Below are 26883 nucleotides of genomic sequence, written 5' to 3'. Positions count from 1 at the left end.
TTGGTGGGGACATGGAGAAGTCTATTCACTGTCTGTTGGGAACGGATTGGAGTAAGCCGTGCAGGGAACGACTGGGCTCAAGACCTCAGGATCCCCCAGCTCGACGCGCTCGTCAAGACAAGGCAGCGCCGACTGGTCGACTTGTCGCATCCTCGTGCTTCAAGTCGTCGTTGTGGCGCTACAGATGTGACAATCTGTCTACCACTCAATTCATGCGAGCGCAACCATGGCGCTCTTGACACCTTATGGGGCTGTGCAGCGATAAAAGCTTGGTCGGACAGCTTTCTAGCTCTCTGTCTCTGGCACCGCTATGTACAGCAAATGTCCTTGCGTGGTCCGGTGTGCAAGCGCCGTTTACTGGTTTGCTGGTACATGAGGCTGCACTCCCGCCGTTTCCCCGGCGGGACGGAAACATGGCATCTAAACAAACAAAACGACCCACTGTCAGAGAGTCTCCCAGCATCAAACAGCGATTGCATTCTTCTTTTCGCACGTTGCATTCACACTAACCTGGCTGTGGACGCCGTGTATTGACTGACACACTGGCCTCGAAAACGTGACATCAGGCGGACGTGGGAGGTCGCAAGAAACCTTTTTTTCCCAGCCCAACGAAAAAGCCATCGAAGCCGTCGGCGTCCAGAAGATTTGGTAGACGCTAACCGTTGAGCGGTTCCTGATTGGCGTCTAGCCTCTGCCGCCCGTAGGCATCCTTCCTTGCTTCCCCGGCCCCAGTTTTTGATTCCATCGCTACCGCCTCATCTGCTTTGCGCGATCGGGCAAGCAGACGGTCCATGCCATAGCTCTCCACAGCAATACCATGGAGCAGAAACATGTATACGAGAGAACTGTTATACGGTGCATAACCCGTGTTTGGGAAAAGCAATCGCTCCAGTTCGCAACCTGCGCTGGCTTGCAGAGTGGAGCCCAGCCAAAACAACTGCCCGTTCAGGTACGCTTGACCGAACTGCCGGGACTACCACATTATGACGACAACGGCCGGTCCGGTCTGCAATCGGCAAGCCCCCCTCCGATCCATCGTGTATCCACGGACGTTGCTCCGCCGTGGAAAAGGCTAATTCACACATACACAGTAAAACTGAGTCGGGCGCAAAGATGAAGCGGCCACGGCACCAAAGCGCAGAGCGAAAATGCACCACCCAACGTTGCGCTGCGCGAAGCGTGTATCAAGTCCAACGCTCGCCCTGCGTTTGCGATTCGCCAGTCCACATGCGCTGTCTGCTCCGTCATGACACAAGCCTATCTTGAGTCGGTGGGTGGTTGGCAATGCCTCACCGTCTGGGTACCAACAGCAAAACCGCACCCATTCCGGCCATTCCGACGGTTCCTGACATGTGGCGGTCGAGACCTCGCAACGTGTTCTAGCGGATGCTGATCCTTTGAAGAGATAAACGCCGCCAAGGCTCTGCTATCGATAAGGTAGGCGAACTGATGCGCTGTCAGAAGGAATATGGTGCTGCGAATGTTGGTAGCGATGATGCAGCCCATTTGGCGACCGTATCTCTACCATATCTACACCGTATTTCTATGGCAACAGATCAAGTGTAAATCAACGTCCATCAACATGAAATGCTCGACAATTGACAAAGTCAAAAGAAATAGCATTCCAATGACGCATTTGGCCGTCGGGTACCAAGCAAGGATAGGCGACTCTACTACTCAACAAAGTAGCCAAAGCAGCCCGGCATGCCAATGTGCAAATCTCCTCCCATGTACAAGCCAATTCCTGCGGGCGCGGCCCCTCTTCAGCTAGAAAAACGTGCAGTTCGCATACTCACATCACTATCCCAGCCAATCATGAATTTCACCGTTCTCCACACACATCACACCATCGTAATCCGCGTCCAGAACTCATACCAACTTCTGTCCCGCACAACGGCCGAGTGACTCTATTCGCATCACATCCAATAACGACCCCATAGTTTCTTGAGTTCGTCGTCACCCTCGAGCTTTACGGGCCTCGGTTAGCTACACGCACGGCTAGATGACAGGGAACGTACCTCAAAGTCGACATTAGTGACATCTTGAAATCCCTCGTCGACTTTAGGCTCACGGTACCGCGATGCAAAGCTTGTGAAGGCGAGCTTCGGCAAGAGAGAGCGACTCTCGGGGTTGGTCTACATGTGCCTGTTAGCGGGGACGCGGACGTGAATCTGGACGACGGAGATCGATTCGCGTGGCCTTGTCGGGGAGAAATCCTTTCATGCGGGGGCAATCTAATGTTGCGGACTTCGCCGCAGTATCGCATGCACAAAGTAGAAATCCTCACGTCAAGGAATCTGCCAGCTCACATGCTGACCGACCGTACCTGCATGAACAAGACTTACCCGAGATCCCAAGTTCATAGCCCGTACTGCATCGTTATGCTCACATAGCTTTGCCGGCGCAGTGAATAGAACGCAGCGTATAGGTACACTCAGCTTCTGCGCTACTTGCACCCATACCGCGCGCGTGTCTGGGTCCGCGTTTGTGTTATCTAGGCCCTCGTCTTAATTTCAACGTACGGAAATATCGGGGATCCGATGCATAGTCTACGTACCGACGACAACGCTTGTCGCTTCTTCTTTAACGAGGGCGGAGGCTACTTTGATGCACTTTTCGCGCTGTCTCAATGTGTTACTCAAGTAGCGGGAAAAGATCGGCACGGCATGTGTCAACTACAAGTGTCGTGCCAGGCGATGACTTACGGTTTTGAGAATGTCTTGGTTCACGCGTGCGTAGCCCTGTGGCTGCAGATGTTTCCAATAGAAAGACGACTTGCCTGCCCCTGGGCTGCCACACAACAGGACGATATCGAGGGGGTTGGACTTTGTGAACTGAGAAACTCCTGGTTATATTTAGTACATGTATAAGTGGCTCGGGTTGAGAGCGCGAGGCCAATCATCCTTGAACGTACGTAAAGATGTTGAATTGTCTGTTGCATCCTTGATATATTGTGTTGGGTCGAAGGCTCTGACAAACGGCCTTGGTTCCTCGTGCAGAAAAAACTCTTCGGGTGTGTGGAAAGATAGGCCTACGTTGGCTGCGAAATCTCTGGACAAATTTAGCATATCCGCAATCAACACTGCATCAACTCAACAACCACGAACCTGTCAACACACGAATGATCCTTGACTGCTCCCCCAGGGACCGCTTCGCGACCACCCGCATCGCCCACAAAGAATGAGGTTTCCAGGTCAACAGCATCCGCACTGTCACAGTCGCAGTCATCCATCAGTTCCTGCCACATGCCTACTCTAGGCTTACGGTACTGATCCCTTCCCGTAGCCGCATACACGGAGATGGGTAGATCGAGCTGGGTAAGTACTGCTGAGAGCTTGCTCTTGAAGTCCGCCAATCGTTTCTGGTCAGACTTGACGGTCTTGGGATCCGACTTTAGGCTGATACCTCCTTGGTTACTGACGATAGCGATGACATATCCTTCCTCGTGTAGTTTCTTCAACCTCCCTGGAACACTCCCGTGCCACCACTTCCAATCCGTAGCGTCTTTCCCAAACTTCTTCCCCGAGGCTGGAGTTACCAATGTCGAGTCCTGTAACATCATCAATCTTACCGCTTTTTATTCAGACAAAATCCAACACTAAACCTACAAAGTCAAACGCGGCGATCCTACGTTTACCAGTCGTGGCAGATGATGCGCCGTAACGACCAACCAACAAGCTATCTTTGACAATACGCCACGTCATCTTTTCCGGCTCTTTCTTGGACACTGGAGTGAAGAAGTTCGCAACAGCCTTGCCTAAAGTTCGTGTTAGTATGATTAACATTATGTAATCAGGAGACTTACTTGTCGTTGCGGATTGTTGCCGTCGCTTTGTCGGAGGGGGAGAAACGCCTCTGTCGTTTGAGCTTCGTCGCTTGGTCAGGCTTGGGCGTTCGGACATTGCGTGGATCTAGGTCATGCCCGGGCTTGAACGTGGAAGATCTAGTTTGAATGTTGAGTGTTGTGTTGCACTGAGTGAGGAAATTGCTTGCGCTTGGCTGGAGAACGCGAGACGCGCTTACACGGGTGCACGTGCTGTCCAAAGCTTCACCTCACTTCACTTTCACATGCTGTCTAACCCATGGCAAAACGTCGATTTGGTGCACAAAGGCCAATTGTTCATGAATCGAAGTTCTGTCACTAATACTGCATACATTACCAATGGAGCAGCAAGTCTTCATTTTTTGTCAAGCTAGCAAACAGGCGACATGTATAAAACATGCCCTCTACAAGATGCAGGCCACATTCAAATCTCCTTAAAGCAACTCGAGCTCGTCTCGTACGCGTTCGTAAGTTCGCGCATGCCGAATCTTATTCCTCGACCTTCGACTCAGGCTTCATCTGTTTGTTACTCCAGAGCATACCTGCACTGGCTACGACAGAGAAACCCTAATTACCATGCTTCACTCATCCACACGTGGTCCTTGTAAACACCCACGTCTCTCGATCCTTGGACAATACTTGGATTTTGCCATTGAAGCTTACTGTCGTTTGATTCGTCCACAATCGCGAGATCTGGCTTGCAAACTCCTCAATTCTGCTCACAATCTCCAAAACCAAGCTCAACGAGGACGCGCTTGGGTGTTCGCTGACGTAGCTGGAGGAGCCTGAGGCGGCTTGTACCTGACGCGAGTGTCCAATGAAAGTCTGTCTGGTATCGACAGTTCCACACAGCCCTTCATCTGTGTCTGAAACCTCTTCAGCTCGTTCACACCAGACTCCAGGACAGTCGCGTTGTTGAAGTCCTGCACTCGCACCTTCGCTTCGAGTACATATGCGCCGCTTGGATCAAGGAGGTCAAGGGCAGCAAAGGGCGGCAGGGTTGTCTTGGGTGCTTGTTGTAGGTTGCGGACGCCGGGCTCGTGGAGGACGCGGTGCAGTGAGATGACGACGTTGCCGTGGACGTAGCGGTGTCCTTGGACGTAATACTCGGTCACGAATCTATCATGGTTAGCTGAGGTGGCTCAGTGCTGGAAGAAGCCTTACTGATTCGGCCCCGAGGCAAGCATGTATGCATGTGGATCTCCCGAGAGAACGTCGGTGCTGTTGGTGAAGCGTATCGACACGCCCCTGTCGCTAGTGTCTGGGAGGTCTTCGAAGAGCGTCGACCACACTGGCTCTTCGCCATCGACAACATGGGCAGACAGCGACGTCGCCTCGGGCTGCTGGGCACCATCTGCAGCGCCAAAATCGTCGAGCGACAGCTTCTGCACCAGCTTGGTGTAGTAGAGCGTCGTGGTGACGGCCGTGGGCTTATTCTGCTTGGGCGCGGGTTTGGCAGCTACCGCCTGTGTGCCCCCGCGGCGGTGGTTCAAGCCTGGCTCCTCAGGCTCGCGCTGGGGCTTGTAGACAATGCATCGCTGGAGCATGCGGCGCGGCTGCATGGCCGCAACGCCCGCGAGAATCTTCAGGACCTGATCATGGCGACCGGCGGGGACCTGGCCATACAGCAGCAGCTCGTGCATGGAGAGAGAGTGCACGTCGAGCTGGGTCGCGTCCGGAGATTGAACCGCGCGATGTCGGCTCGTCACGCTCGTCACACACGTCAGGACTCAAAAGTGCGGAGACGGTTCGTGGGGTTCGATAGAAGAGGGAACAGCTTGCGATTGGCGGGCAGGCACGACCACGAGAAGCTTGGGCCAGAAGCACGAAAGAGCATGGCAAAAGAACGCGACAGCGGAATACCCAACTAGGCATATGCCGCGGAAATCCGCTTAGCAATGCGTGCGTGTCTGCCTGTTCGGTCCTTGTGCCATGGGACGATTTTGTATGCGGGTCTCGGAGGTAACCAGGCGTGTGCAGGCCAGGCCTCGGAGGTAAGATAGGCGTCTAGCGTCGTAGCAGTAAACGTGAATAATAGCTATATCCTTTCGCCCAGCCGCCCCTCCACCACATTACAAGTCTTCGCTCTCTCTTCTCCTCATCTGCCCATCTGCTTGCCTGCCATCACTCACCCACTCAATCGCCTTGCAACCATCCAACACCCTCACCCGTGCGACTCCAAACTCGGCTATTCCACACCATCACATCCCACCATGAACGCTACCAAGATGCTGCAGCACGGTCGCCAGCCCATGATCCGCTTCCTGGGCAAGCGCTCAACCCCCTCCAGTTCGTGCCCTCTCTCCCATACACAATCCCATAACTTACAATAACCCGCAGAGGTTGACCACACCCCCCACGCCCACCCAGCCTCCCCAACCCACGCGCTCCCCGAGTCCTTTGCGTCGTACCGACAGAAGGCTCAGCAGCACGGCCCTCTCCAGAAGAACCAGATCCCTGCACACATTGGCGCCACGCCTGGCGCTTCCCTCGGCCCCATCGAGCCTGGACGGGGCATGTACTTTGATCGCTCCGAGCTACCCTCGCGCTTCCAACGGCTATCTTGGTCTCAGGACGAGATCGACGCAATTGAGTCTGGCGGCGCCAGCCAGTTTGCATAGATACGACGAGTATGACGAAGCGACGATAAAGATAGCACCCGAACGGGTCGTATGGCATCATTGTACATACACACGCGACGAGACAGAAAACATGCTTTTTATGAGAGGAGGACGCAAGACATGGCTTTGAATTGGTTTGAGAGCAATATGCTCGGCAAAAGCGAAATGGTCTGCTTTCATTTTATACCCTGCAAGACAGATTTCCGGGATGAGGACGTCGTTGGAGCGGGCTGCTTGGGGAGGATCCAAGGCGCATCCGACGGGCAAGACGCACATTTTTACCTATGGGATGGATATCAAAATCTCAACGTGAACATTATTCTCTATCGCAGTGCACATGCAATTGTGAAATTATCTTCACATGTCACTGTCGCAAATTCACCCCCACAGACACACTCCCCCGCTCCCACCCCCAAACAAAAACTTCCTTCCTTCCCTCCGATCACACCATCTTCCCCACCAACCAGCACGTGAAAACCCAACCCCCACAACAAACAAACAACCCAGAACCCCCCAAAGCAAAAGAAAGCAAAAAGCCCGGACGCACGCTCGTCCGCAACCCCACACACGCGCGCACTTCCGGTCGCCCGTCGGCGATACCCCGTCTTCCTCACTTGACGTGCATGTGAAGCCTGATCATCACGCGAGAATCATTTCTAGAGTCACGGTACGGTACGGTATGGTACGGTGACTCTAGTCTTATTCCGTAGTCTGTCCATATGTCCGTCAATGAACGCACTAGAAGCAGAAGCAGAAGCAGAAGCAGAAGCAGAAGAACCAATCTTCCACTCTAGTCTTTATTTTTTGTACGGGTTACACTAGATCAAACCAAACTATCGCGATACGCGTATCTATCCGTCCAAGTCCAAGTGAGGTGTCTGTGTAGCATATCGTATCCTATTCAGCATACACCTGCGAACGAGAACAAGAACAATAACAATAACAAGAGCGAGAGCGAGAAAATAATCTCGGGTCCCATGTTCACATTCCCACACTCCCATCCCATCCCCTCTCCCCTCTTCCCTCCTCACCAGTTTAGGTCCGTCCACCCGAGTGTTGAGAGTGGATATCCTGCCAGACAAGAAAGAAAAACCTGTCGGATTTTAAGCGGTTGTTGAGGGTACCAGTACAGGATGCTTACCTACCTGACTCGCTGCTGGGTAAGGTTTGGTAGTTAGGATTTAGTCTAGCGATTCGTCAAAAGACGGACCGATGTGCATGGTTGGTGGGTAAGAAAGTTTTTTTCTTTCTTTCTTGTTGATGGTACTTCGGCTGCGGTGTTCGTGTAGGGCGTGTGGGGCGTGTATGTATGCCGAGGGCTTGTTTTGGTTTGTACTTGCTTGGGAGGTAGACCATTTTGTTGAATGTGAGTGAGGGAGATAGCTGGCCATACGCACACACACACATGTCACGTATCTGCACGATTCAAAACATCTAGAAGCTGGCAAAACATTGACTGTATCTTTGCCTTTCATTACATATCTTCGTTTGGGCAGTCGAGTCGTTTCCCACCTTTCTCACCCCCTCCAAAAATCCTTTCTCATGCATACCCAGTTCACAAAAGTGCCCGGATTTCACGAGGATAAACTCCCATTAACATGACCCATATTCCAGTCTCATCCCATCCAGCCGTTCGTATGGTATTTTCCAAACCCCCCCTCCCAGTCATAACAAGCAAGCCAACCCCCATGTGTCAAACCCAGAAAATGAGTGAAATCCGGACAAACGCCATGGCCAATGACATGAAAAAGACAACGCCAAAAAGACAAGCTCAAACTCATGTTTCACATACCTTTTGACTCAGATACGGCGACTCGTCTGACTGAGCAGCTTATCTGCGCGGTCAAAGACCTTGAGCGTGTTCGAGGCTTGGCCACCCATGGTGGGGAACTTTGGTGTATTCGGGACCGTGGCCTGCGCTGCTGCGCCCAGAGCAGCACTCAATGGCGTCGCAGGAACTGGCGTGATATAGCCACCTGATCCTTGAGACGCGTGGCTTGCTGAAGGGTAGTGGTGCGACGAGAATGCCGAAGCGATCGCCGGAATCGAGGTGTTGATTGGATTCGGCCAAGGAAGGCCACCGCCATTAGCCGCCATCGCAGACTTGTTCAGGAATCTGGGCGGCTGTGTGCGTGATGTGAAAGATGACAGACTAGGCGGGCCCATCATGCCCATGTGGTTTGACGTAAGATTCGACCAGGGAGAGTCGTTGATGGCGAGACTGGCCTCCTTGACCGTTCTGTGGAGCGGCTTCATCAGTTGTTTGACCTCTGGGCTCAGAAGCTTATGGTCTTTGCCCTGCTGAGTGTACCCGGTGGCAAGTTCACCCCAAGCCTAACACAAACACAATTAGCCACGATGCCCTCCTCAAGCAAAATAACACAATACAAGAGACATACCTTGATGAAGCCCATACATTGCAGCCAGAAGTCGGGCTGATTTCGAACATCGCGGTCTTTCAGTTGCATCTGGGACAGGCGACTGGCCAAGGGAATCGTCATCTGCTGGACTTCATTGCTCTTATCAATTAGTCCCGCTAGCGCTTTGATTCTTGGGTGTTCCGAGTCCAGTTCTCGTCTCAGAAGATCAAAGTGTTCCCTGAGAAGTCGTGTGATTTGTGGAATGGATGCTCTGCAACTGTCACTCGCGTTCCTTAGCTTTTGGTAAACCCTGTCGAATTGAGCGTCGTCATCAATTTCATCGAAGTTGCTCATGAGCGTATTGGATCGAGTCATGGCTGGCGTGAATGTGGAGAAAGACTCTCCAGAACGGGGTGTGGCGGCGCTGAGACTGGTCAAGGTGTTCGTTCTGCTGCTGTCATTGCTGTGTAACATCACTGGCGGAGGCATCTGATGGTGTCCATTTCGCTGTGTTGGCGATGTTTGCAGACGTCGAACCCTGTATGGTCGTGCGCGCACCGTGCCCATTATGTCGGCAGCGCTAGGGCTTCGTGAAGCCACCGAAGTTCTGAATTGGGCGCCCAAAACTGAACAAGCGTTCCTCATTTCAATCAGGCTCCCTTGCTGTAGGAAAAGGAAAGTCCGCATGATGTGGGGATTGGCGTTTTGTGTGAGTTCTACGCGGTTCTCGGCGATGGACAGGCTGATGGACATGAACGAATCAAGACATCTCAATGCATACATGTATACGCTCTTGGAAAGCTTGTGTGCTTCTTCCTCGTCCTCCTCAACCAGGCTGTCGAACTTGTGAAGGACCTTGTTCAGGGCCTGAACATTCAGATACGTTGTTGAGAAGCGGCGGTGGAAGTCTTCTTTCCGACGGAGGGCGTCTTTCGGTCGAGCCGTCAGCTTGACTGATCTGACCATGTGCGAGATGCAGTCGTGGAGCTGCGAGATGGCATAGAGAAAGTTTTTGGCAGATTCAACCACAATGTCGGGCGCACGGGATGCACGTCTATGTTCACGCACATCAGACAAGGGTCGATTTGCCAATGACCGCACGGTACCTGTATCTCCATAGCCGACAGCGGTTGCGGGTCCTGACATGCCGTTGGCCATGGTGTTCGTGGGAATGACGATGCCCTGACTGAAGCCGCGGAAGTGGCTTGTCCTCCGCAGTTCGTCGACGGACCCAAGATCAGAGGCTTTGCTGGTGTAGATTCCCATACGCTTCTGGCGATGGCTCGAAGGTCCAGAGCCCTCACTCTGACTCCGATTCCGCTCGTTGGATCCGTTGGTGACTGCCAAGGGCGACATTGGGGCCCGTTTACCGCCGCCACCGCCGCCACTACCACCACCGTTGCTTGCTTGAGAAGAGACGCGGAAATGAGAACGGGATGGGATGGGCGGGGCACCTACTCCGGGAACGGGAGAGAGTGTCTTGCTTTCTGGAAAGCCATCTCCGTTGCCAACGCTGGGCCTCACGGGAAAGCGACCGCCGTTGGCTCGCTTCGAGGGACGGGGCGTCTCGGGGTTGCTCTCGGTCCAGCTTTCGTCGCCAGAAGACTCGATTCGCAGGCGGTACAGCTCTGCGCGCTGGCGCTCCTTGGAGACCTGCTGGCGCATGAAGCGCTTGACCTGGGTGGCAATGACGGCATCGCGTTCGTTCTCGTTGGCGGGCGAGGGGGCGTTGTCCTTGATGGTGCAGACCTCTGGGGGCGGGAAGAGCAGCGGGTTGCCGTCGAGCTTCAGCACCTGCAGGCTGTTGATATCGCCCAGACATACGGGCAGCTTCTCGATCTTGTTCTTGGCAATGGCCAGCACCTTGAGCGACGTCAAGTTTGCAATCTTGGGCGAGATGAACTTGATCTTGTTCCGGCTCACGTCCAGAATCTCCAGCGACGTCAACTCGAGGATCTAGGCGGCGTGTCAGCATGCTGTCACCGGGCGGGCAGCGGGGGGTGGACCGACAGCATCGGGGATCTCGCGCATGGCATTGTAGCGCACGTTCAGATAGCGCAGGCGGCGGCACTCGACCAGGCGCAGCGGCAGCGTGGTGAGGGCGTTGTGGGAGAGGGCGAGCCTGCGTCAGGGAGTTAGTGCTGCCGGTGCTCGTGCTCCTGCCACGCAGCCCACCTCTCGATCTCGGTGCGGATCACGTCGATGACCTCGTCGGGCAGGTGGCTGATGTTCTTGTGGCCCAGGTCGATGGTGATGCCCGGCTGCTGCTGCAGTTCGCGGGGGGGCGCGCTCTCGCCCACGCCGCGGTGGCTGATGTCCTGGCGCGAGTGCTCGAAGGCGGCCTTGGCCAGGGCTACGACGTCGTCGTCGGACGGTGTGGGCGCGTCGTTGCTCATTGTGTGTCGTTGCTCATGGCCGTGTGCCGGGCGACACGGGGGAGAGGCGGCGTGGACATTGATGCTGCTGGCCAGCACTTGGGACCTGCACTAGCCAGGACAGTGCTTTGTCTGGTGCAGCCTGTCAGGGACAGCAGACAGCACTATCCAACCCAACACTCCACTCGACGTTGCGGCCACGGCTCCACTGTACCGTCTAGCTCCAACACGTCACCGCACCTGCCACATGAAACAGCGGCCAGGCTTTCGGGTAGAACCTCGGCGATGACACACACGTGAGCTGTAAAGCCGTTGGAAATGGAGAATAAGCATCGACTCAAGCGCAGGGGTCCGCAGATCGACCAGTGCCAGCCCTGCCGAGTCTTGTTCCCCATCATCTCCACATCTTGTTCTCTGACAGCAGCGACAGCAACTTCAACTGTAGATATGGTTGTAGTATTCACAATGGCTACCCCCATATTCCAACCTGCTGGTCGTGTCAAGAGACGCGTCGTACTCGCAGTGCCAAGTTGACGTCTCCATGGCCGCAAATCGATAAGCTTCCAATTTCAAAATCACGGCGCGCTAGTCGGCGGATTAGCAGTTGGGCAAGTCATCTCGTCATACCGAAGTAACGGTCTGGCAGCTGGGCGTCCGTCTTTCCACCTCTTCTCTCATTCATCTTCAACACACAATGGATTTCGACAACCGTGTCCAGTTGTCAATCCGCCGGTCCCCTAGGGCGGCTCTGGAGTACCAGACAGCCGTGGATGATCGACAATACGAACATGACGACCCCTATGATGCAACTCCTCCACCTATACCGCGGAGAGGGCCTGTCCCAATGGAAAAAACAAAGGTGGACAACCCACGTGCAGCGCCCTCTCCACATTTCAATCCATTGAGAGCCCACCCAGTTGCGATCGACACAGGGACAACAACGCCTGCTCGCCATAGATATTCGCACCCTTTTAGAAGCCTGATTTCGGTCCAGCCTGAGCCAGAGCCAGAACCAGAACCGACTCCCGTCGTTGAAGAGCCTGAATGCATTCCACGCCGCCATCCATCTGGACTCAGATCATACAAAAACCCGCGACGTCCTCTATACTTGCGCCAGCGGACTTCCCTTGAGACTATAGCTTCTGTGAGAACAACGGCGTCTATAACACCAAGCGAGGATGACCCCGACCTAATTGGATATGGATCTCCTTCCCCAGACCTCTCGACTCTGGATTATGAAGACGTTGCGTTTCCAACGCCCGTCCCTACAGAAACTTCGTCACTCCGTTCATCCAGTCCTAGCTTAAGGCGGCCATCGACCCCAACGTCCCCTTATAAGGAGCCCGTCGAGAGTGGCAATCGTTCGCCCAAGTCACTGCTCCAACGGATAAAATTCAACAAGACTTACACTAGCGAATCTGCTGTACCTGGACCCCTGATCATCCAAAGAAAAATTTCCTTCGACCGGATTTCGACTCCCTCTAGCTCGTCAAACTCGGCCATCAATGTGCCGATTGGTCAGCCCTCCATCTCAAGGGATCAAAATTTCCAGCGCAGTCAATCTCAATCTAGCAGCGAGTGGAGCGCCAGTAGCTTTGACATCAGTTGTCTGACCGAGGCTGAGCTCAAGAAGTGCGCGAAGAAGGGCATCAACCCTGCCCTGTTTGCCGAGATGAAGGCTGCCAGGAAAGGGAAATGGGCGAGTCCAATTGCGGGAAATACGTTTCTATGAATTTGCTGCGTGAACTGCATTTCCACGATACCCACCATTAGAATGTAGTCGGTTCAGTGGGACGCGATCTGACCAACCAGAAGAAATAATTCATCCTTTTCTGTCAGTGGAGTTGTTCCTTTGAGCGCAAGGCGCTCTTCTGTAACGTTTGGGATGGCGTACAATAGTGAAGAGAAGGAGGAAACGGAAGTACATACGGGCAGTAATATGGAAAAACATGTCAGTACAACTATCATGTATGTAACTATACACAAATCGACTACAGTCACACACCAACCTTACTTTAGCTCTCCAGAAGAAGACTTACCATGCTCGGACCAAGACAGCATCAAAAGTGGAAACGATGTAGCCTCTGACTATCAAGCGATCATACTCTGGATTGCTTCTGCAATACCATTGAGCGGTTGGAATACATGTGTTATCTCTGGTCTCACATGTCGACAAATCATGCTCAACGATGGGGCCTCAATGACAACGATGAACCCATATTGTTCCATGGACATCTTGGGCACAGCAATCATAAGTACCTTGAAAGAAGCAAGAGGATGCCAACAGCCACGAACCAATTCCATCACCTAGCTCCTCGACAGCAGATGACATCAGCAACCACCCAAACACCGCGTTCCACTTCCTCCCAAACATTCAATACACAACCAAACCACCGTACACTAGCCGCCGTTACACGCACGAATCTCACAAACGTCAGGCAAAACGGGCCATCCACCACCAGCACTAGCCCTCCCGATCCCAACACTCAAATTCGCCTCCCCGCCTCATCCCAACCACAAACCACCCCATCACCAATCCCCTTCAATCCCCTGCGAACCCACCCCTATAAGCTACGCAAGACGTGCATGGGGAAGCGCCCCACTTTGCCATCAATCAATCGAGTGGCAATCCAAAACAACGTCCACAACCCATTCCTGCAGCATCTCAGCTGGCGACGCATCACGCACTCCCCGCTCCGGTAATGATGTGCGCGCCGCCGATCGCAGGACAAACGCTGCATGGCGTGGCATGGCATGCGGGGGAGGCAAGCAGTGGCTGCATGAGGTCAGAAAGCGGGGTTAGGGGTTTTTCGCTGCGGCCAACCAGGGACCAGGCGATCGCAGGAGCGTTTTGGCGAATGTCGTTGGGGCCCTGGAACGCCTTCTTGAGTTTTGCAATGGACTGGCTGGCTGGCGCAGTTGGGGATTGCACCAGAAACTCAATTTTGGACAAAAGGTGATTGGTGGGAAAAGCAGTCCGAAGCACTAGACTTACTGCTACTTCACATCTTTGATTACATATCCACCGTTCAACCTATCTTCCTAGTGTTGGTGTTGGCGTAGATACAGATGTAGGTATCTGTCTCAGCACCGCCCCCGCCCCGCCCTCGACGTACCGTACATAGGGCGCATTTCGATAAAGCCCTCGATGTCGATCAGCGCAGATCAGCATCTGCGGTCACGTCACGCAGTTTGCTTATTTCCTTCCGCTTCGTTTCGTTTCGTTTCGTTTCGTGTCCCCACCCGTCGAAGCCCAGCATAAGGCTTCCATGCATGATCCGCTTTCTCCTATCATCTGCGATCGACGGCGTTGCACAGCAGCAGCATCTTGCCCAGACCCTACCCAACCTGGCGCGTCGTGTTGTCAACGTGATGCGTACTCGTATCCTCCCCTGCGCGCTGCTCGAACACACGTAGCAACCGTATTCCCCGAGCTCTACTCCACATTTATCGCCTATTTAGTTGTACTTACAACTACACGGTTACTTACCTACCTACCTACCTACCTACCTGGGCACTGGCTCGCTCATGCTCGCAGCGCAAGTCCGGTACACCCGCGCCAATCATAAACACCTCAGTCTGCGCTCGTGCCTAGCCGTTGTGGGACACGGTACGATGCGCGTCGTATTCTGTCGTGTTTCCAGCGGGAGCCATTGGTGAAGTATATACGTGGTGTACCTAGTGGTTGTGATGTCCAAGAGCGGGGGTTCAGGAGGTGGTGTGGCGTGGTGTGGTGTAGTGGGGTGTTTATGAGTCCATATCTACTTTGCTTTTTAGAATGCCTTGTTGTGCTGCACTGTATTCCTTTGAGGCGGCATGTGCCGTGGGTTTAGAGAGGTTACCTATCAGGGTAGGTAGACTAGTGGGTGCGAGAGCGGGTACCGGGTATGGGAGGAGATAAGATAGGGTGGGAATAGGTATAGCTCTTGTGGTGGAATGTGGGTGCTATGTGGTGTGCTTTGTGCTTATGCTTACGCTTACGCTGTCTTGTAATGGCGTTTTAAAAACATGCAGATTGTGTTGTGCATGGGAATTAACGACCTATGACGTTGTTATTATTTTGCGAGTAGGCATGTGCATGGGGCGGGGTATGTTATTAGGTCTATGGGTGCATGGTACTGTATAAACCTAAATAGGTAGTTCGCACCACCATGCAATATGACAACACCAGGCAACGCCGACGAGCATCGCCACCGTCTAACCACCAACACTTCCCAGTAGACAACCAACCAGCCATCTCTCTTACCTAATTCGAATTCGCCACCCCGCTGGCCATCATCAACCAGCATCGCTAACTACTAATCCATATCCCCTACCCTATCCAGAGATCTGACCGATTGCGCTCGGAGCCCAAAGTCCCATCTGCCCATGTCCACGTCCACGTCCAAGCCCAAACAGCATCGGACCTTTGCCCATCCCCATCCCACCCCGTCCCATCCAACACACAAACAACTCATACAGCGCTCTTAGCAAGCATTTACAAGCAATTAGTAATACCGCATCGCGCCCAAGTAACAAGGCCGACGGGGGTATTTGCATCGGAGCGCCATCGCGTTCGGTGTAATATACCCATCTACGGTGTTTTTATATATATAACTTTACAACACGGCTCGGGAATGAGGTTTCGAAAAACAGACTACCCATTCCGAGTAGGTTTTGCAACCTCCGAGGCTATTGCCGTGAGATGGGAGATTGAGAGTTGACAAGTTGAGGATGAGTGAGATGGGAGAATCAAAAATGGGTCTGTCTGGACGTGCTCCTTGGACGCGCGTCGAAAAAAGGTCCATGTCGTTGATGGAAATGGTACGATGTGCGGTGCACAGTGGATTTAATGGGACAGGGGTCAAGAACATGACAGGGGGGGGAAGGAAGGAAGTGGATGTGTTGGGTGTTACTGTGTCATGTAGCTTTGAGAGTAGATTGAAGCCGAGACCCGCTTTCGATAAGAGAGGAGTGAGGCGGACATAGATATACAGAAAATAACACAGAAAAGACATCTAAATATTTGGTTGACAGATGCACCATGATCGGTACATTGCTTTGCATTCTCCACACACACCCCTTTGCACTTGGTATCTAACAGCAATCCACCGTTCTCTATCAAACAACTCCACCCCGTGGAGGCTCCCCCTAAGAATTAGAAACAACGTGTTGATACAAACGGGCCGCCCCATCATGTCATCAACTATTGATAATGCTAAAAAATCAAAAAAACGCCTTTGCCGGACCAGATTGGGATATACGGCCTCATTTTCTCCAGAGTGTCATGCTGCAAAACGCCCCAATAAGTCTAATGCCGATTGCCAGAAAGCTGCAACCACGCCGGGTTGCGATGGTATAAATACGCCGGTTCGCCATGCAGGTCGAGGTCGGAAATTGAAAATTGACGCCAGTGTATGTACCCCAGGATGCAAGGTTGCATGCAAGTCGCTCTGATTGCACGTTCGTAATCATGTCTGCTTTTGATTGTCGAAAAAAGATCAAGTGATCAAAACCGTTAGCCAATGATCGATGAAGTAATCGAATCCGAAGGCGTAAGCTTTGAGGTGAAAATGTTCATTCAGAAAGGTATTCCTTCGGCGGCGCCAAGCTCATCTTCTCGCAGCTGCCCGCTCTTCTTCTTGGGCCATAGCTTGCTGCTCACACGTTTCCAGCTGTCTCTGGTTGCACTGGCGAGACCATTGTGTTCTCCACGACTAGCACGTGGGCTCGGAGTGCCGCTGCTTGTGCCGCTCTCGTGATAAGCCTGATTGAAATCCGGCATGGCGTAGTCGCTCAATGGTGGAGTTCCAGGAGGAGTAAGTGGGTCGCTCATGCCAGAGAGGCTGCCACTCGCTGAATCATCGGTCAAGGTATCACTGCCACTGGTGTAGCCAGAGTTGACGCGGTTTGGTTGTGAGCCAGAGGAAGTTGGTTGAGAGTTGAAACGAGAATGCGAGAAGGGGCGGGAATGCATGAAGCCAGAGGCCAATGTTGATGGTGCGGATGCTCGTTGGTGAGGAGGAAGTTGTGGCTGTGGGCTGCGAGACATGAAACTACGTTCGTCACAGCTGCGAGTCGATGACCGAGAGAATGATGTGGCATAGCTGTCATGGCTGGCTCTGTATGCATTTTGTGGGCTGGTAGCATTCAGAAACGAGACGAGCACGCTCTCCTCCATGAGCTCGTAGATCTTGGTGACAGCCTCGTCTAGTTCCGAAGGGTGTGGCGGCACATATGGGTCACACAGTCCCAAAATATTGTCACGGACTTCAGCAGGAAGATTGACCTGAGGCGGTTAGCAAGGTGAGTCAAGGCAAGGACATGCTGGCAGATACATACTTCTCGTGGTCCAGACTCACGAATGTAAGCATCGATAAGCCGGCGCCATAGCATGAGCACGTAAGCACACTCGTCAGACAAGGGTGAGATGGGACTCCCTGGATGGCGATTGACCATCTTGGAGTAGTGTTTGCGGTATCTGGAGGCATCCATGGTGAATTCGAGGTTCTCCAGACAGTGGTTTTGCGACAGGAAGGCCATGAAGGAGGTGAGTGTGTATGGCGGAGGGGCCGTGTTGGCGAGGATCTCGGCGAGGTTGGGTTTGCGGCCGTGGGGCCTGGCGATGGTCTTGGGTATCGAGACGGTCAAGGGTGCTGGCTGGCAGTCGACCATGGCGAGCTTGGTGTCCATTTTCATGTCGTCGTCGTCCAGCTCGACCACGGACGTCGAGGGCGAAGAGGCGGTTGACGAGGTCCTTATCGACAGCGTCGTTTGGCTGGCGGGCTTCCGTGAGACCATGACGTCCCTCCAGAACCTCTTGTACACCCGGCGGGCTGTTTTCCTGCTCTGGTCGTCGAATCCCTCGCAAGAACAGTACTGCGGGCGTAATTGTTGCGCCAGCGTGCCGGTGGTGCAAGAGTCGGGCAGAGCCGGGGACAGCAAGACAGGACGGTGGACGTGGTGGACGTATTATCGCAGCAGTGAGGGCAGCATCAGGGCTGGGCAGGGCACAAGGGAAACAGGCTGGGCACGAGGGAGCTTTTGGTGAGTGGGATGTGGGTCGATGTGTGGATGTGGATGGCCGTGGATGGGTGGGTGCAACTGTCGAGGCAGGTAGGCGCGACGCTTGCTTGCTTCCTGCTGTTCGGCCGGGCTTCTCGAAGGGCGCCACAAGCGTTGCACAGGTGTCGGGCGTGGTTGGTTGCAGTCGTTGGACAGTGACGAGTGGAGGCAGTCAAGGCGAGTCGAGACGGCGGGAAACTGGCGGCGTGCGGAAGTCAAGACCCAAGACAAGAGAAGCTGCAGGTAGTGCGGCTCAGCTGGTTATGAAGACCGCGGAGTCAGGGAGAGAGAGGCTTGGGAGCTTGGGACGTCTTCTGCGACGCACAAGGAAGAGGCATGGTGCCGATGTCAGCGAGCCAGTGCATCGGCGGGGGCGCACCTGCCCCATTGGCTATGCGCCTTCTCGAAGCTGTTAGCACAGACTCATGACCCCTGTCGCGGGTTTCTTTATCGCCACTAGGCCCTACTAGAGCCAGACAAACCCTCCACCACCGCTGTTACAGAATAACGCTGTAATCCCTCCACCCTTCTGCAGCCTCTGGCTCGCCAATAGCGTGATCACCATCTGCCACTCACGCTCCCGCCCTCTCTCCCGCTCACTGCCTCCAGCTCGCAGCAAGACCAGCTCTCACTAGGACCAGCTTCCACCTTGCCCACAGCAACCACGTCCTTGCCGTTGCTGCGAGGCGCCCGTGACACTGCAGATGCAGGCTCGGTCGCTATCTTTGTATCTACTCCGCTACCCGCACTCATTCGGCCCGCTGTAGACATAGTACAGCCCTGCGCTCGTGTGCTTTTCCTCCCTATTTCTGCATGGGCTCCTAGTCCGCATGCCTGTCTAGTGTGTGATTGTCTAGTCTGCATGGTCGTTTAGTTTCCATGGTTGCTTAGTCTGCATGGTCGTTGGAACAACTGTTACGACCATAACATGCTGCCACTTGAATGCACGAGAGCTCGTCATGTTCATCTCACATCTTGTCTGACTGCATATTCGACAGCATCCCAGGGTAGTGGATGGCGGACTCGTTTGCTCAGTCACGCCGCAAACAACCGCCAGCACGACTCGGGGTCGCTAAGCTAACCCCCATCGCGCGACAAAGACAAGCCAGCGGATCCAGCAGCCTCTGCCTTGACCCTCTCCTACTACACACAACAATGCCAATCTCGGCGAGGCAGCGACTCGTTGAAAAAAGACTCTGCTGCTCCCATGCCGCCGTTCCTCCGCCAAATGTCATCCCGATGTGATGCTCCTACAACATGACGCCAGTGCTGCTTGTACCACTGGCTGATCGGTCCTATGCCACCAATGAAGACAATGTTTGTCCGCACACGGCATGCGCACGGCCACATTGCTTAGCCTTCGCCCGACCGCTGGGGACAGCCAGGGCCTCCTCCAATCTCTGCCTGCCATCAAAGACATTCTTTACGGTAATCAATTCTTGACGAATTCTGCACCTCAGCATCACGCAGATCCACAGCGGACCCACTCTGCTCGGATAATGACATTGATTAGCAAACATTTTGGGAGCGCGTGCAAGCTGGTCCCGTCTGCGTCAACTGCTTTCTCCACGCACCTACGCGCTACCAACAAACTCGGCGTCTCGCTGTCCGAGTGAGCAACCAAGCATCCTGGCCTGCTGACGTTTCACCACCAACAAGGCACTCGCCATCAGCAGCCAATCACCTTCCCTGTTCGCAGTCACAGCCGTGCGTAACCTGGTATTTCCAGAACATCTCCGCACTTCTAGAAGATTGCCATATACCGCCTAGTGCACCTGTCGATCTTGTCTGTCAATCTCCTGTTGAACGCATGATATTCACGCACGTCGCTCCCATTCCAACACGGAACACGCACGCATCTGATGTAGCGTGAGATTCTGTTGAGGGTCGCATTACGGCAGCGCATACGGATCAACCTCGTACACCTCGGGTGGCTGAAATGGAAGCTTTCTAGAAGGCCAAAGTCGGCTTTACTTTGCAGCACGCGCCCACATCAACAAACACAACAGAAAATTCTCGCGTATGACTCAAGTTCCGCGCCTCAGCAGCATGGACGTGACGCGTTAGTGGAGTTTTTGCGCACATCGTTACTATTCACCCGCCTTCACCGCCCTGTGGAGCCGCATCCGCACATAGATCTGGCACCGACTACTACTTGGCATATGCTCTTCGATGGCCTTCTCCACGGTGTCTCAGAAGCCTAACGCACGGCAAGGGCAAAGTTGCCCTTGCTCAACAACACATGCCTCCCACCCCTTGCCGACGGGAAACTGGACGGCGACTTGGTATTCGTCCCGACGACCACAACACTGGGAATATAATTCAACATTGCATCTGACCTTGCCGACTAACGAAAGAACTCAACTCAGTCTTGAGCATCACCTCAGAACATGTGGACGTGTCAGTTCTATGTAGATGAAACGTGAGAGGTACCCACTGTCTCCAAATACGACGTATCAACTGGAGTCAACGTTTGAGAGTTTCACATACTGCCGATACGCAGAAGAAGCAATGTTGCACTCTGCCGCCGAGTGTTGCTATGGTGAATTGCCCGCGATCAACAATGTAGAACGCGTTTTCTCAGAATTTCGATTACACCGATTTCTGCCTCATCTAGCCGATCGAAAGGCTCTATTTTTCTTACAAAAGACAATGTCTGAGGTCGACTGATCGCCTTGGCAAAGGATCGCAACTGTCTCATCAAGCAGCATAATAGTGGGTCTCATCTTTTCTTTTTCACATCAAACACTGCGCGCGTACCACCCTGTGTCTCTAGAGCAGCGACATCTAGATCCCACCCCTTGTCCCTCAGCCGTTCAGCATACGCCCCAAACGCTCCCCGGGTTTTCTCCAAAGTCCGTCGGAGCTCAACAAGTCCGTCCTCAAACGAGGGTCTGTCATCTTTGTCCCGATTCTCTCTAGCCACCTGCTGCCGTTGTACTGTCTGAGCAAGCAGCAACGCATGTGTCCATGCTTGGAGCTGGTCCTTCGGAGTACACCCTTCTTTCAGTACAATTAGAGCTTTGGACTCGTGAACGGCAAACCATAGAACGTAGGCTTCGTCGGCGAATATGTCGAGCAGATCGGATATTTTGTCGGCAAGTAAGTCGCGCGATCCCGTTCGCTTGTGGCGTGGGCTTATACTGTTGAGCAGCGCTTCGAGCGTTACCCCTACTCTACAGTATCCAACAATACTGTCATCAACCCATCGGAGCGCTCCGTCTCTTTCAAAAATGCGCTCTCGCTTGGACACGTCTGTTGGACTCGGAACCTTGCCGTGTTGAAGGACGCTACCGAGCACAATATTTGCTCGCTGTCGGTTTAGACTGCGCATGCTGACAGCCTTTACTGCAGCGTAATTCGTCGCTAGATGAATGGAGAGTAGCGCAATTAGAACGGACCATGTCGCGCTTGGTGTGGACACCCATGAGACTACAACGCTGCCAGCCTGTATTGCTCATCAGTCATTCTTCTCGCCAGACGCTCATTCCCGAGTGATTTGCAGGTAAGATACTGTGCAGGGGGCAGCATGACATGTGGCTACATGAAGTCGTTCATTTAAGCAAACGTACGTGCACGCCATGGGATTTGATATGCAAATAACACGAGCACTTACCAGCATTCCAAACAGCGATATGACCGTTTCTTGGCTCGAATCCTTCTGCAAATAGAGTCAGCACAGCACAGCACGGTACACACACTCACAGACATCATCTGCGAAGAACCCCTGTCCCCCCCATCTCCATCCCCAGACATGGCCTCCTTCCTAATCGAACTAGCATCCAAGACCAGCCATCACAGTACTCACAGCATTCAATTCCCCCAAGTTCCCCCTGCGCGCAAAATGCGCACTCAGACTCGCCTTCGCACTGCCCGCACACACGCCACACAAACTCCGCAGCACACTCGAGCCCCCCAGCACGAGCACACGCACGGGCCGCGGAAACGCGGGTGACAGGCAGTCGAGCACCATGGCCGTGTCGTTGAAGATGTCGGCCGCTAGACGGTACATTTTGCACTCTGGCTCCAGGGCGGTGCCGAGCCGGTGCGCGAATAGGATGGTCGCGATGCGGCCCATGGATTCTTGGAGCATGGAGAGGAGGAGTGCGGAGGTGGGGGAGGTGTGGGTTGAGCCTACGCCGAGGCCTGGGGGGAGAGAGCGGGGTGTTAGTTTGTGGGGAGATGGGGTGGTTTGGAAATGCGGTGTAGAATAGAAGACTGTGCCGAATCAATCAATCAATCAATCGACGTACCTTCAAGCACAGCCCGTGACGCCAGTAACCCAGCTATTGACGATGAAAACGCCTGCAGTGAATCCTGATGCGCATACTCGTTAACCACCAACCAACCAATCAATCAATCTCCCATCTCACATCTTCGCCGTAGTCATAGACCACCACCTCTGCGCTTGGCGATGTGAGGTGAGGTGAGGTGGGCTGAGGAGAAAATCCAACGCACATAAATCTGATACCTTGACAACACGAAATCGTCAGTCCACATCTTCCATCACTTGACATGCACCCCGCTTCCACCACGCCAAACCGAGACAAGCCAAATCAAGACGAGACAAGAAGCCAAGAGAGAGGGGGAAATGGAAATAGAAATAGAAACAGAAAACGCACTGCATATAATCCTCCGTCACGCTGTGCGGATACCCCGCTGGCAGGAAGACATCGAGGAGTTTCTGCGCGAGGGATTTTTTGTTCGCGGGGTGCTGGATATGCCTTAGTTTACATTCTACTCTGTGCTTTTCGTCTCGTGTCGTGCTTGTGTGTGCGTGGCTGGTTGGGTGGCGTACGAGGATTGCTATTTGTGGTTCTGAGTCTGGGTTGGAGTTTGGGTTGGGGGTTAAGAGGTATGTCGCTGTTAGAATGCCTGATTCGTTGCGTTCGCGGATTTCGAGGGGTGAGGGGGAGGGCATTTTGGAGTGCTGGGGTTGGGGTTGGGGTTGATGTGGTGGTTGTGAGGATGGATAGATGGGGTGTTGTTGGTAAAGTGGGGCTACCATTGTTTGTAGTGGGTTGTGAGTGCGATATACGATTTTGGTAATAACTCTATTCTATTTTGCTCCTGCATAATGATTGTGGAACTTTAGGTTGTTTAGAAAGAGATTCATGTTTTTTGGTCTGGATGACATGAGGTGTGGGTATCTTTGGGTGTGGGCTGGTTATGAGTATGCATCTGGAAGAAGCTGGGTGAAAAGTAAAAGCTCTCTGCAGAGGAAATATAGTCACATATTCTCCCTTTACTCATCATAACCCAAGTCTAAATCTCAATACACTCTCCCATCCCATCTCCCACACAACCCCCACCCTCCCGTCAATTCACTCCTCCATACCATCATCCTCATCACTAAAATCCATCAACTCATCAACCTCCCTCCTCCTCCTCTCTTCCTCGTCATCATCCCCACCCTCCCTCCCCACCCCCTCATCAACAACCCCCAAACTCACCACCGCGCCCCTCCGCTCCTCACCCACCATCTCAATCCCGCGCTCCAGCACCGCCGCCCACCCCTCCCACACAGCCCCCCTATCCCATCCCGTCATCGGCCCACGCGTACATCTCCAGCGCTTCGTGAGATCGTTTTCGCGATCACACGACAAGAGCAGCGAGTACGCATGCGCGAGCTTAGTATACACAGCATGGTGCGCAGAGGGCGTGGACGAAAGCGAACAGAGGGAGTTAGGTCGAGAATATGTCTCTAGCACTGTATACGCGCCCACTCGTACCCGCCGCAGCGTGTTTGTCCATACGCTTGTCGGGAGGAAAATCGCTTTGCTGAGGGTGATTTTCCCGCTGCCTGGGTAAGTGTGGCCGAGGAGGAGGGCGTCGGTTGGGGGGGCGGCGTTGGTGCCTTGTTTTCTGCCTGGGATGACGATTCTGGGGAAGTAGATTTGTATGGGTATTCCGTGGGGGGAGACGGCGAAGGGGGAGGTGGCTAGGATGCTGGGTCCGAGCGAGGAGAGGGGGGAGGGTGGGGGTGGTATCAGGTTTAGAGGTGAGGGGGCGTTGCGTTGGATGCCGGGCTGGGGCGGAGAGAAGTGTTGGTGCTGGGGGGATGAGGGCGGCAGGTGGAGGAGAGAAGGTTGTATGAATTGGGGTAGAGAAGATTGCGTGTGCGGTGGCCCTGTCATTGATAGCGGAGGTCGCGAGAGTAGCTGTAGACCACCTGGCACGGGAAGCTGTGTTGGCCTTGGAGGCTGCTGGATGGAGGTCGGAAGAGCAGTATGTGACGAAGCTGAGGGGTGTGCTTGTGCAGATGCCGTCTGCTGACGCCGCAGTGCGAGGAACTCTTCAACATTGAAGGTGAACCTCGGTGCTGGGGTTTGTAGAACAGCTGGGCTGGAATTGGGAGGCCGGATGGATTGCGCCGTCACGTTCTGTCCGGATGCCTGTTGTGCATGAGAAGGCGGCGGGCCTTGCATGTTCAGTGTAGCTGATGGTCGGGGTGGCTGATACAACGATGTTCTGAATGAGCTTAATAGTTGTGGTGTAGACAGACTTTGCTGAGGAGCAAGGGGTTGCAGAATACCCGGTGCAGATGTGAACGATGGAAACCCAGTCAACGGTGCATTAGACGGGCCCTGGACGGTCCCATACAGTACAGGCTGACCGGGCAAAGGTAGAGGATATGGTCGCGGCGGCATGAACTGACTTTGAGAAGACAGAATCGGCATATGTGGTGTGATTCCACTATTGAACTGGCTTTGTGACTGACTGCCTAGTGTTTGGGGTGTGAGGGCAGTTGTAGACGGACGATGAGGAGAAGCAGCCACAAAAGGCATCATCATAGAAAGTCCGGGTTGGCCTGCTCCCATGATTTGAACCGGTGGCGCAAAACCAAGAGGTTGAGGCCGTGGTCCTATCTGACTGGGTAAAGCAGGACGGCCAGCATTCCCAAACGCAGGAACTTGCCCAGATCCGTTCGCTATCGTCTGTCGTACACCTTGACTCAGCAATGGAAGAAGGCTCTGCGCTTGCTCAGGTGTTAGGTTGCGCATGTACTCTGCGATGTTGGCCGGAACCCCGGTACTCTGTAGATTGGAGGCGCCTAGAGCAGATGGACTAGCATGAGCTGATACGTGTTGCTGTTGAAGAGCCGAGTTGTTGCTCGGTGTTGTGGTATATGGAGGCTGCAGTGGCGGAAGTAGCGAGATCGCATGGGGAACTGATGTGGTAGAGGAAGGTGACCGCAACTGCATCGGATTTATGGGATCTCCGCCTCCATCTTCGTCATCGTCAGAATCGGAGTCGAAATCATCGTCCATATCAGTGTCTTCGTCCTCGCTATCCTCTTCTCCCTGATTATCACCCAAGTTCCAATTCGGTCGTCCTGACTGCAATTCCATAGCCCTCGCTCCCTCGAACAACCTGCTCTGCAACCTGCCCACCAGCGGCGCGGGAACAAACTTGATCCTCTCCTCCCCAGCCCCCTTCACAGCAATGATTCTCTTCATCATAGCAGCAGCCATATCCGGGCGTCGATCATACGCCGGCGTACGAGGTATAAGCGGAACACCCGACGCGCCTTCAGCCACAGCATCCCGAGTCGCCAAACTGGCTTCCAACGCCAAGTTGCTGCTTATAGATATCTCCCTCTGCTTCGCCCTCAGCAGCATCTGCTTCTCCTTCAGCTCGAACTCGCCCTGCGCATACCGGGCGTCTTTGTTGTAGTGCCGCATCCCGTTTCCTCCCTCATCTTGTGGCGTTTCTTTCGGGTGCTCGCTTTGTAGCTTTTTGTAGTTTGCAATCTGGCGTGGGGTGATGCCTGCTTCGACTAGAAGGACGAATGCTCGCTGGCGGGACTTGAAACATGCAGCGTAGTATTTCTGCCGCTTTCTTGTGTCTTGCGGGATGTTGATCAGCGGCGGGATCGGCTGCTCTAGTTTGGGCGGTTGGATGCCGTATCTGACCTCACGGTATTGGAGACGCTCGCTTTCCTCCATCCTGCGCTCCATTGCTGCGAGGTCTGGTTTCTCGCGCATCTTCTTCGTAGGCGAGCTCTGCGCCAGCTCCTCTGCTTTCTTGTTATTCGTGGGCTTCTCATTCCCGGCCTTCCCCTTTGTGTCTGGCTTCTGCTTGTCCGCCAGAACAAGAGGGTGGTATTCGAAATCCCACAAGCTTGGGATCTCCCACTTCAGCGCCGCCTTGAGCGCCTTTCCATCGCCCTCGTAGAAGTCGATCCAGCGATACAAGAACTCTATGAAGTTTGGTACAAGTGAGCTGTCCGTCTGCACGATATCGATCAAGATGCGCAGCATGTCTTCCTCTTTCATCAGCTCTGGGTCTAGGGTGCGACGCTCAAAAATGGTAGTTGCATGCCGTCGACGCTGCGGATGCGGGTCGGCTGAGGCTGTATCTAATCGAGGCTTTTTGGGTGTTGGGGCTTGACTTAGATCTCTGTTCTCTACTTCCCATTGCGCACACCAGGTCCACACTTCTTTTCCTGCCTCTTGAGCGTGTCGCATTGTAAAGTCTTGGATGAGGCCCATGAAGATGTCGTGGTTCGTGTCCATCCGGTATACAATCACGTTCTGTGAGTATTCTTCATACGGTACGAGTGTGGGTAGTGGTTCGACATTGCCAGTGACGTCCTGCAGGCTGAGATAGCGGTCGTTGAGGAGGTCGAGGACTTTTCCAAAGGCTGCCATGGCGCC

The 26883-nt window shown here is 53.8% G+C and overlaps 9 protein-coding genes across 9 annotated transcripts; 3 read left to right on the top strand and 6 right to left on the bottom strand.

The window, feature by feature from the left end:
• Window positions 1-1538: 1538 nt before the first annotated feature.
• On the bottom strand, window positions 1539-3965 carry P153DRAFT_368626 (PNK3P-domain-containing protein). The gene is made up of 9 exons (XM_033668558.1): window positions 3806-3965; window positions 3609-3757; window positions 3108-3550; window positions 2915-3051; window positions 2706-2845; window positions 2558-2621; window positions 2346-2494; window positions 2019-2135; window positions 1539-1967 (listed from the first exon to the last, which is right to left on the bottom strand). Exons 1-9 carry the CDS (start codon window positions 3900-3902, stop codon window positions 1917-1919), a joined length of 1347 nt encoding a protein of 448 aa, XP_033521701.1. The 5' UTR covers window positions 3903-3965; the 3' UTR covers window positions 1539-1916.
• Window positions 3966-4100: 135 nt separating this feature from the next.
• Window positions 4101-5732, bottom strand: P153DRAFT_344843 (uncharacterized protein). The gene is made up of 2 exons (XM_033666068.1): window positions 4988-5732; window positions 4101-4942 (listed from the first exon to the last, which is right to left on the bottom strand). Exons 1-2 carry the CDS (start codon window positions 5464-5466, stop codon window positions 4564-4566), a joined length of 858 nt encoding a protein of 285 aa, XP_033521700.1. The 5' UTR covers window positions 5467-5732; the 3' UTR covers window positions 4101-4563.
• A 304-nt stretch (window positions 5733-6036) lies between these two features.
• P153DRAFT_358915 (uncharacterized protein) lies at window positions 6037-6444 on the top strand (the record flags this gene model as incomplete). The annotated part of the gene is made up of 2 exons (XM_033666837.1): window positions 6037-6112; window positions 6164-6444. The coding sequence occupies 2 exons, from the start codon at window positions 6037-6039 to the stop codon at window positions 6442-6444; spliced, it is 357 nt and encodes a 118-aa protein (XP_033521699.1).
• Window positions 6445-7855: 1411 nt separating this feature from the next.
• P153DRAFT_368622 (cell morphogenesis protein-like protein Sog2) lies at window positions 7856-11427 on the bottom strand. Its single transcript, XM_033668557.1, has 4 exons — window positions 10980-11427; window positions 10815-10926; window positions 8844-10760; window positions 7856-8778 (listed from the first exon to the last, which is right to left on the bottom strand). Exons 1-4 carry the CDS (start codon window positions 11198-11200, stop codon window positions 8245-8247), a joined length of 2784 nt encoding a protein of 927 aa, XP_033521698.1. The 5' UTR covers window positions 11201-11427; the 3' UTR covers window positions 7856-8244.
• Window positions 11428-11588: 161 nt separating this feature from the next.
• On the top strand, window positions 11589-13182 carry P153DRAFT_368621 (uncharacterized protein). Its single transcript, XM_033668556.1, has one exon. It carries the CDS (start codon window positions 11874-11876, stop codon window positions 12909-12911), a length of 1038 nt encoding a protein of 345 aa, XP_033521697.1. The 5' UTR covers window positions 11589-11873; the 3' UTR covers window positions 12912-13182.
• On the top strand, window positions 13094-14165 carry P153DRAFT_63898 (uncharacterized protein). Its single transcript, XM_033673316.1, has 2 exons — window positions 13094-13165; window positions 13215-14165. The coding sequence occupies exon 2, from the start codon at window positions 13325-13327 to the stop codon at window positions 13880-13882; it is 558 nt and encodes a 185-aa protein (XP_033521696.1). The 5' UTR covers window positions 13094-13165; window positions 13215-13324; the 3' UTR covers window positions 13883-14165.
• A 2574-nt stretch (window positions 14166-16739) lies between these two features.
• On the bottom strand, window positions 16740-17959 carry P153DRAFT_295766 (regulator of G protein signaling superfamily; the record flags this gene model as incomplete). The annotated part of the gene is made up of 2 exons (XM_033664048.1): window positions 16740-17447; window positions 17501-17959. The coding sequence occupies 2 exons, from the start codon at window positions 17957-17959 to the stop codon at window positions 16740-16742; spliced, it is 1167 nt and encodes a 388-aa protein (XP_033521695.1).
• Window positions 17960-20945: 2986 nt separating this feature from the next.
• On the bottom strand, window positions 20946-23144 carry P153DRAFT_377553 (DUF647-domain-containing protein; the record flags this gene model as incomplete). The annotated part of the gene is made up of 6 exons (XM_033669742.1): window positions 20946-21655; window positions 21840-21884; window positions 22013-22441; window positions 22477-22540; window positions 22866-22937; window positions 23022-23144. 6 exons carry the CDS (start codon window positions 23142-23144, stop codon window positions 20946-20948), a joined length of 1443 nt encoding a protein of 480 aa, XP_033521694.1.
• Window positions 23145-23547: 403 nt separating this feature from the next.
• P153DRAFT_398652 (uncharacterized protein) lies at window positions 23548-26877 on the bottom strand (the record flags this gene model as incomplete). Its single annotated transcript, XM_033671662.1, has 1 exon — window positions 23548-26877. One exon carries the CDS (start codon window positions 26875-26877, stop codon window positions 23548-23550), a length of 3330 nt encoding a protein of 1109 aa, XP_033521693.1.
• Between the last annotated feature and the right edge of the window lie 6 nt (window positions 26878-26883).

This window comes from Dothidotthia symphoricarpi, assembly GCF_010015815.1.
Source record: "Dothidotthia symphoricarpi CBS 119687 unplaced genomic scaffold P153scaffold_15, whole genome shotgun sequence".
Taxonomy (NCBI): domain Eukaryota; kingdom Fungi; phylum Ascomycota; class Dothideomycetes; order Pleosporales; family Dothidotthiaceae; genus Dothidotthia; species Dothidotthia symphoricarpi.
The sequence above is the reverse complement of the archived record's forward strand: the minus strand, read 5'-3'. Positions and strand labels throughout refer to the sequence as shown.